Source organism: Macadamia integrifolia, chromosome 3 (assembly GCF_013358625.1).
Source record: "Macadamia integrifolia cultivar HAES 741 chromosome 3, SCU_Mint_v3, whole genome shotgun sequence".
NCBI lineage: Eukaryota > Viridiplantae > Streptophyta > Magnoliopsida > Proteales > Proteaceae > Macadamia > Macadamia integrifolia.
In genome coordinates this window covers 26,793,779-26,803,464 of record NC_056559.1, presented here as the reverse complement: position 1 = coordinate 26,803,464, position 9,686 = coordinate 26,793,779, and the positions used below count along the sequence as shown (strand labels likewise).

General features: G+C 40.1%; 1 protein-coding gene across 2 annotated transcripts; it reads left to right on the top strand.

Moving 5' to 3' along the window:
- Positions 1 to 5,522, top strand: LOC122074040 (rop guanine nucleotide exchange factor 1-like). Of its 2 annotated transcripts, none has more exons than XM_042638828.1 (5): positions 1 to 698; positions 871 to 987; positions 1,099 to 1,622; positions 3,638 to 4,003; positions 4,796 to 5,522. In XM_042638828.1, the coding sequence occupies exons 1-5, from the start codon at positions 413 to 415 to the stop codon at positions 5,219 to 5,221; spliced, it is 1,719 nt and encodes a 572-aa protein (XP_042494762.1). In that variant the 5' UTR covers positions 1 to 412; the 3' UTR covers positions 5,222 to 5,522. The 2 variants fall into 2 exon arrangements, with proteins under 2 accessions (XP_042494762.1, XP_042494763.1); XM_042638829.1 differs by having other exon boundaries at positions 3 to 698; positions 3,650 to 4,003.
- The last annotated feature ends 4,164 nt before the right edge of the window (positions 5,523 to 9,686 follow it).

The window sequence follows — 9,686 nt, the reverse complement described above, 5'->3', positions numbered from 1 at the left end:
TAGTAGTATAGGTCCATAGCATGGATCATGGATGTGTCATGTGTGGAAAAGAAGAGCACCGTGTCGGGTGCGGATGAGCCTGCTGTTACGGAAAGCCGACCTGCCAAACGGCGTCTCTTTTGCTTGCTTTTGCGGCATCAGAGTCGCAGAGAGAGAGAGAGAGAGAGAGAGAGAGAGGAGTGTTTTGGTGGTAAACTTCTCTTTTCTTCTTTTCCTTTTCTCTCCTGTCCCAGTCTCTTTGCCTTTTACGAGTTGGCTCTGCAACTCTCAAATCATGCGAGAGCGAGACTGGAATTGGATACAGTAGCTTTTCTTCTCGCCGGAGGAAATGCAAGCCTGAGATCTCTCTCTGTATCTTCGCCTGTGAGTTTTGAGCTTTAGGGAGTCAGACCTTTTGGATTTAACTTCATCGATGGAAAGTGTCTCTTCTGAGGATGGTTTTGATCAGCAGAGTGAACGATATGGGAGCTATAGCTTGAGTGCCGACGTCAGTGAGTCTGAGAGTTCGAGTAGTTTTTCCTGCCGGCGCTACGATGCTGAAGGTGCTTCAAGTTCTCTTGCGTCGTCTCCGCTCGCCGGACGTCCGTTAAACTTGAATTCTGGATTTCCGGGACCGCCTTTGATGTTACCGGTTATCGGTGGCAAAGATGTGGTGGTTTGGGATGAGAAACCGGAAAAACCGGAGGCAGATTTGTCTGGTTAGTCTTTTTTCTATTTTATTTATTTTTTGTGGGATTTTTTTCTTCATCTTTTCGCGGAAAAAAATTCCTGCAACTGAACTGCTTTAGTGTTGGTGCTTGAGTTTCACGTTTCTGAACTCTGTATTCCAATAGCGCATTTAACATTACCAGCATTTTTTTCCCCTAGCAGAAGTTGAGATGATGAAGGAGCGGTTCGCTAAGCTTCTGTTAGGAGAAGACATGTCGGGTGGGGGAAAGGGAGTATGTACTGCTTTGGCTATCTCCAATGCCATTACTAACCTATCTGGTTAGTTTTATCTTTCACTTTCCTTTCTTTGGCTTCTTTTATTTTTCCCCCTAAAACTGTCCTTGAAGTTTCCAATTTCCATTTCTTGTTTTGGGGGCAAAAAATGGCAAGCTACTGTTTTTGGGGAGCTATGGAGGCTGGAGCCATTGGCCCCGCAGAAGAAGGCAATGTGGTGCAGAGAGATGGAATGGCTTTTATGTGTGAGCGATTCGATTGTGGAGCTCATTCCTTCATTGCAAGAATTTCCTGGCGGTGGGACCTTTGAGGTCATGGTGACTCGACCGCGCTCTGATCTCTATGTAAACCTTCCAGCCCTTAAGAAGCTTGATGCTATGCTGCTAAGTATCCTTGATGGCTTTGGCGACACTGAGTTTTGTTACGTTGATCGTGGGATAGTTGTTGCTGAAGCTGGCGATGCTGATGCGTATATTGGGAGACCTTCTATTAGGCAGGAAGATAAGTGGTGGCTCCCCTGCCCCAAGGTTCCTCCAAATGGTTTGTCTGAAGATTCAAGGAAGAGACTGCAGCAATGTAGAGATTGCACGAATCAGATCCTTAAGGCAGCCATGGCAATCAATAGCAGTGTCCTTGCTGAGATGGAAATTCCAAATGCTTATGTGGAGACTTTACCAAAGGTATAATCAATCAGTCTTTTTATTGAAATGATCTCTATATGACAATTTTCAAATTAATGATTGACTAGAATGATTCGGTAAAAACTAAATACTATACCTATTTTCTTTTGTTTAATACTTTTGATTCGTTCTGATGTAAATGCAACTGCCCCTTTTTTTCGGTGAGTGACCTTATTGAGGCTAAACAATGTTAATGTTTGATATAGTAATTAATGGTGGAAAGGCATAGGATTTGAGCCTTCAATTTAGCATTTAGGCTTTTGGAACTTGGAAGAGCATCCAACACGCATTTCTTTAGGGTTCTCTAAGTCCAGTCTTTCCTTTAGCTGTATTTTCAATTCATAAGAAACTTGAAAATGATGTGCTTCTTATTCCTTCTTCCTTCTCCTTATTGTGTCGAGTCTAAATTCATGTAATCTATCCCTATCATTCAATTTCTGGGTGACTGACTGACTGACTGTAGCGGTCTAGCTCATTAGGCATATTTACCTGTTGGATCTGCCTTGGAAAAGAATTTGAAAACTGAAAGGTATTTATCTATCTTAGTTTTTGTCATGAAATTGACGACCATACAGGTAATTGTCTATTGCATATCTTACTGTCTCTACTCTTTCTTTTGTGTTCTACATTCACATAGGAAAGTCTACAGTCAAAATGGACATGTTAATGTAATTTGTAAAAGTGAATAGATATTTAATGTTCTTTCATTGGCATTTGATGACATGGAAGATGTAATTGGAAAGTCTTACTGGCCTAAATATCATTCATATGTTGAGCATTTATCTTTGTTTCTTTTTGAAGTTGTGCTTTTGCCTATAGTTGCAGTTGTTCTGTTTCATTTTGTGGCTTCTACTCATAATGTTGAGTTTGGGGGGATCTTAATTACATAATTAGACCCAGAGTTGAGAAATGATAGAGAGCACCACATCAGTTAGTTGCTGCTGTTTTCTCTTTTGAGGTTTCCAAAGGTCTGAAAAATGCAAATAGAAATCTAATATATCTCCCAATTGTAGCTACAAATTTGATTAACAAGACGCTTTTTAGGGGCATTACTGATTCAATAATTCAATTGGTTTAACAGATCAGAGAAGCACTTGACTCGGTAGAAAGGCCAGTTGAGTGTTGCGTTTCCTCAAACTTCAATGCCAACTTATTAGGTTTGATGCCTTCCAAAGACATCCGCAGAGAAATTGGAATGCAGTGGTTGAAAATATTGGAGCAATGTTATTTGTAAATATAGCATATTGTGATCGTCTTCCTTCCAAGTTGATGTTTGAAACCACCTTTTTGGATGCCTTGTAAGCCATGAACTTAACTAAATTAATTGGACTCGGGGATTTAGTTCACAACATTAGCACTTGTATCAGTTGCGACCTATTCCAATACGGATCGGACGATTTTATCCCCGAGATTCCAATACTTATTATTTATTTACCCCTAAAATTTTGTATTACTGACCCAGTATCGGCCACGGCCTATCCGATACCAATTCCTAAATCCATGGCTGGACTAGTACCGCCAAAATAGGCTGGATAGCTTACAAAAGAATCCAGAATGTCAAACTTTGACATCCCAATCTGCAAAAAAGAAATTAATGGTCATCATGAGTGACCAAGAAATCAAAATTTTTTTTTTTTTAATTCTTCTTTGGTTACTGATTCACAAGGTCCATGTCATTTGTCCCAATTTCTAACAGATCCAGTTGTTGAAGTATTTCATGAATTGGATTTCACACTTGACGGGCAAGATCTTTATTGCATGTGCTCAGTTTACAAAAAGAGGTTTTCTCAATGAATTCATGTCTCTATCGCTCAAACCCCATTTCTCTAACTAGGCAATACAGTCTGTTGTTCAATAATGCAAGTTTATGTAGCTATTTAAGTTTATATGAACAAATAAATGCAGATAGCCATCTACCATGCTTAACCTCATTCTCAATTCTCATGCAATCAAAATTTTCCTTATACTAAGCCATACCAACTTTCTTTTGTATTTGTAAGCTGACACTGTTTCAGCTTTTCTCACAGAGTGGAAAAGCTTGTTTGGGTGAGACCATCTACCGCTATATAACTGCAGACCGGTTCTCCCCAGAATGTCTCCTCGATTGCTTAGACCTGTCATCTGAACACCACACCTTGGAGGTAGCAAACAGGATTGAGGCTTCTGTGCACATTTGGAGGCTGAAAGGCCAGAAAAGACGTTCAAATCTTGCAAAATCTGGCCGGTCGACATGGGGTGGAAAGGTCAAGGGTCTTGTCAGGGATGTGGGAAAGAGTAACATTTTAGCACAACGAGCAGAGACTCTTTTACAGAGCTTAAAGCTCCGCCACCCTGGGCTTCCTCAGAGTGTTCTAGATATGAACAAGATCCAATACAACAAGGTTTTTTAATCTACTGAATTTCACTGTCAGAGAACATAGTGTATATGCTCTTCTTTCTTGGAATGATTCAATTGTTCTCATAGTGAACCATGTTCCTGAAATGTGAATTGTGCTGGTAATTGTTAAGGAGCTTGAACTGTCTTAGAATCACAAAGCATATGATTCTAAGCGGATGATAACATATTCCTTTTATGGTGAATCATCCCCAGAGGCCAACATTTTCTGATCACCAGAGGAATGCATATGCAAGGATTGAGAGTATGGACTTGAGATTGGATTGGCCATTGTTGATCTCAAGTTACTTTGGTTGGCCCTGTTTCATCTGGGGTTGTTTGGTACAACAGCAGCTATCCCAGGCATGTTACACCTGAGTTCTGGAGTGGTATTGCTGAGACAACTCAGATGGGACTAGCTGTCCCAATACAATTCAGCTGATATGGCGAACTGGATCCCAAGTCCTAAACCCATGGTTTTATGTCCATTTTATGGATTATCCTTGATAGGCACAAATTGTGGATACTTCATGTCATTGCTTATGGGGAATCTGCCTCTCTATCAAGTGGGCGGTAGCCATTGTCCTCCGTAATCTACTTTGGTTATAAGCATCCCTTTTGGATGGCCGCTGTTGGTGCTTCTTATCTGGAGTCTGGTGGATGAATATTTACTTATTTTTGTGTTGATTAAAAGTAAAAAAGAGAAAGTAATTGCTTGTCAACTTTCTCAGAATAAATTTTGAATTTCTACTGACAAGAAGAAAGATGGAAGAATAATCATTTATTTTTCCCGATGCAGGATGTGGGGCAGTCGATCCTTGAGAGCTACTCGAGGGTGCTGGAGAGCTTAGCATTTAACATAATGGCGAGGATTGATGATCTGCTTTATGTCGATGATGCTTCCAGGCAATGTGCTGCAGCAGAGTCAATGTCTTTGTTTGGACGGGGAGGGTTGGGTGGTCTTCCCTTACAGAAGAGGATATCCCCTAGCCCATTCTCTATCCAACGATCGCCTCTTGCATCTCCATTTGCAACGCCAACCTTCTGTTCCTCCACTCCAGTCTTGGGAAGTCCTGGAAGGGGACATGCCTCATTGTGCAAAAGCAGTCGCAAGGGATTGCAGGATCCAAAGTTAGAGAAATCTGCAGATGTGGATAAAGTATGGTCATACACTGGAAATCTCAGTAGTAGAAAAGATGCTGGAGATGCTCCGGAACGGGATTGATGTAAGATGATGATAACCCCAACTTCACCAGGTTTGAAACAGAGTAGTTCTGCTGAGCTTGCGGAATGTAAGGTTGGTGGCTTTGCTCCTGTATATTCTTTAGAATTAGAAATAACATATTCAAAGTTTTGATCTTTGTTACTGCCTGAAGTTGTAGGTGATGAGCAATGTAGGGTTCGTTGGGTTAGTAGGGTCCTTAATTTAACAAAAGACAGCTGTAATTCAGTACTGTAGTGTGGATTCTAATTGTCCAGGTTAATTTTTTTAACTAATCTGTTGAAAGTTAGATGGAATTTTCCAACCGAGGTGCATTTTGATCATCAGTTCATACTCCTGTCTCAAACCTTAAACTGCATTGTGCTTGTTGTTTGAAACAATGCAAGTGGTCAAGGGCGATAATCCTCTGCCACAGGTGCGGCCGTGTGGCAAGCATTGGACCGCTGAGATGACATCAGCACACACCCTGATGCCATGCCGGCCATTGGATCCTCGCCGCTCCACCGCACCGCAGCAGAGGATTTTTTTCGAGTGGGCAAAGGGGTTAGGATTATATAATTAGGTAGGTGATCCTTGATGGAGGTGCATATGTGCTGTGTAAGGCAGGATGTTAGAATTCGACTTGTTACAATAAATGACAAATCCGATATCTGCAGTATTTAAAAACCCTGTGGTATTGGGGTCTGGCAGATTTCAGTCTTATTCAGATGGATCGGTGGGAATCGGCTTGTATCTGTACGGGATGGTTCGGCCGGGTTCAAACCTTGCATTTGTGGGATCAAGAAAGCTGTATAAAAGCCTAGGGTAAGGAAAGAAGGCTTGCTTGCAGTCGGACCCAAAGCCTTTTTTTGTATCACGGATTTATTGAGAATTTCTTTTCCCTCTTTGTGGTAATATATATTTCATCATTGCAATGAGAACAGGCACACAAAAGATGTAAGATTCCCCGACAATGGGTTGGCAAAAAATGGCATGCATCAAAGCTGCCTTCTGAGAATGGGTTCAAGCCTTCGAGGGATTGGTAGCGGATCCCCAGAATTGCCCAGATCGGATGGTATCGGTGGACAGCAATACCAGTTATCGAGCGATCCTATTGGTGGATCGGTATAGGCCAATGGTAAAAAAAAATAAAGAAATCCAATTTTTTAAAAGAAATCAGGGTGAATTCTGTCCGATCCAGATAAATATGGTCCGATCTCAATACCAAATTACCAATTACTAAAACCGTCCTTGAGGGTTTTTTAAATCTTACGAGATAAAGTTGACTTGATTGAAAATACAATGATGTAAATGGTTGAATATAAGTATGAATTTTGATATTTGATCACTTTAAAAGTTAGCAGTTAGTAATAAATGTGGCCTAGTAATTCTTTTGCTACTCCATTGGGTACATTTTTGGAGTCCGAATTCTCTATCCACTCTATGTTGTGCTCCACCGGCCATATCCATCACATGGAAAATTAGGTGGGACCCATATTACATGGAGAAGTGGGGTCCACTCTCTCCCAAAGACCTAATCGTTTGTTAAGTTCGAATCAATTTCGACTTTATCAAACGCCAAAATGATGGCATATATCTAATCCAAGAGGTGTACTACGTGGTGGCTTTGACTAGATCAGCCTACCCAACTTGAACCAATCCTTTGGGCTTCGTTCATGATTTACTAATTCTGGGCCTCTCTTGGGTCCAAACTAGGACCACATCCAACTCCTCCATTGAAAATCTTTGTGGCTACAGGACAGGCTGAGGGACTGAATTCCTCTATGGTGCAACAGGGCGTCTGGGACCCATTCAGCGGTCAGAAATGCTCAGGCACGAAACCTAAAGTGGTAACACACAACCCAAAGTATTTATGGGCATTGGATGCACGTTAGACGTCCAGTTGCGCCACAGAGGATCCAAATCCCAGGCTGAGGGGCAAAGAGAGATAACACTAGCCATGAAAGGTAAGATGTTCTTTGAGGAACGAGGATGGATTAAATTTCATTTACCCATAGTGAAGAGAGAATTTGTTCACCGTTGGTGATGTATACATTCCTATAGTCCTACTGTTCAATTTCCACAATACCCTTTTTCAATCAATAAGAAGGTTAGATGGGGTGGATGAAGAGATTCTCTTTTCAACATAGGTAGAGAGAAATTGGGTCCAATGAGAATAGTCTAAGAGTAGGTTCAACTCAACAAGGGAGAGATCAGTTTTCACATGCCAACATAAGAGGATTGTTGACTACCGGAGGCTGGGGCCAAAGGATAATCAAGGTAGCCTCAGCTTAGTCTGACCTTAAGATTGGATCTGAAATGTTTTTCAGATTGTTGGATAACTTGGATTGTGTAGTGGCAAAAATAAGGAGAGACGATTAAGATAGTCCCACTTCGTTTGGGTGTCAAGAGAGCTTGTGACTTATACAAGCAGTGCTAACGCCTTTCATGTAGACGCGTTTTAAAGCTTTGTGTGCTTTCAGCCCAACATGGATAGTATCGCATGGACACAACACTCCTATTGGGCCTTGAGTTGGTGCTGTCCATGGAACCCCCGGCTGTTCACAACAAGCTCCCTTGGCCAAGGGCCCTCTGTTGTGGTAAAAATAAGGAGGGTGACTAAGTTAGGCACCGTTTGACAACGTTCCATTTTCGCCATTTCTGTGTTTTCTTGTTCCCAGAAACAGAGAAACAACCTAAAAAGCTTTCGATAAAATTGTTCCGTTTCACCCATTTCTAGAAACATAAATCAAAATTTATGCCTATTTACAATTCTAGAAACAACTTTGAAAGGACTTTGCGTCGTTTTTAGAAACAAATTTGAGAGGAAAAAAAGGTTGTTGTGCCCGATAAATCTCTCGACTATTTAAACCTAAAAAGAAGCAACTGAACCCTCTCCCTTTTGGGTATCCGATGATACTATTGGGTTTTTTTAGTGGCATTATGTCTGCAAAAAGCGTTTCAAGAAACAGGTGTATCAAACATCAAAAAATCCGTTTTTGTTTCCGAAAACGTGAAAAGTCGTTTCTGCTGTTTTTAGACACAGAAACAGTAAAAATGTCATCAAACGGTTCCTGAGTCTCACCTCATTTGGGTGTCGAAAGAACTTGTGGCTTATAAGCAAGGGCCAACCCCTTTCATGTAGAAGCATTTTAAAACGGTGCGGGCTTCGATCTAGAGTGGACAATATCACATGGACAGAATGCTCCTCTCAGACCTTAACAAACTGCAGACGAAGTTTGTAACTCATTGTTCCTCTAGCTGCCTTTGAGAGTAAAAGTAAGAGACTAATACCCTGAAGGGTAGTTTAGTTTCCAACACCACCTCATAATAAAGAAATCATGGGTTCAACTCTTCTTAAAGAGACTGGTCATTTGAGAGGTTTGTTCATTGTTGTACTCAACATTCTCATTTGCTTAGGTGAGTTCAATTCTGATTAGGCATCATTTCAGGTAATGGTCTTCATTATCATGCCACTATTGGACTAAGTTTTCCTTAAGCCATGGTGATGGAGTAATTCTTTCACGGATGCCATCATTGCTTTTGGATGTATATTCGAAACAATGAAGACCATTTCAGACCTCCAACATATAGCCATAAGTAATGATGATGGTAGATTGGTCGGTGAAGGAAAACTTTCTTCTTAATAATGTAGTCATTTTCATTAATTACTCTTTGGGAGCTAAGAAAGATGGCAATTTATCAAGATCCATTGATTTATAAACTTATTTTTGTGGTGGATAAATCAAATTGTCATACAACAACAATAATTCAATTGATCCCTTCACCTAAGATGTCTTTGTTGTTGCAATTACACATCAAAGGTTTTAACGCACCAATGGTTGATATCTTTTCAACTATATGATGTGTGCTAAAATTCATGATTTTGTGAATGAAAGAATCGCTTAACAAGAAATTATTAAGTGCTTTATTGGCATGGTTCTAAGTATTGGAATTGGATCGCCTAATAAAGACAATCCATATTGGTTTGACAAGTCTTTGATCTCGATATATGGTCAATACTATATTAGTTGAATGGTATGAACTAGGGGTAAACAAGTAAAAAAAAATCATTTTTTTAAGGGAAAGCAGGGGTATTTATGTCCGATATAGGAGATATGATACCAATTCATTCCAACACTGTATTGGTTTTGGAGATAGCCAATATCCATTTTGATACTGTGCACTAAAACCATGCTTACTGGTTTATTATCGAGGAGAGATATTATCTGTGTATGATTAAATAGAAATTCAGATCCAATAACGGTTTTGCAATGAGTTTACAAATTGTTTTGAAAACTAAAAACTAATATTATCTTATTAAATATTTTGATCAAATCACTGATACATAGTCTCTATACTAGCATGTTCAATGATTTGTGGTTTGGCAGTAATGAAATTACATGCCCTATAATCAATTACATGTTACTGTTTAATCAAGCGCTTAATATGCAATTAATCAGATTAAATGACAAATATTTACCACTTT

Excerpts from the sequence above, each read along its gene's own strand:
- LOC122074040 (XM_042638828.1), top strand. The coding sequence starts at position 413 with ATGGAAAGTGTCTCTTCTGAGGATGGTTTTGATCAGCAGAGTGAACGA. Across the intron at positions 1,623-3,637 it reads ATGTGGAGACTTTACCAAAG|CTTTTCTCACAGAGTGGAAA; the intron begins GTATAATCAATC and ends ACACTGTTTCAG. Across the intron at positions 4,004-4,795 it reads ACAAGATCCAATACAACAAG|GATGTGGGGCAGTCGATCCT; the intron begins GTTTTTTAATCT and ends TTCCCGATGCAG.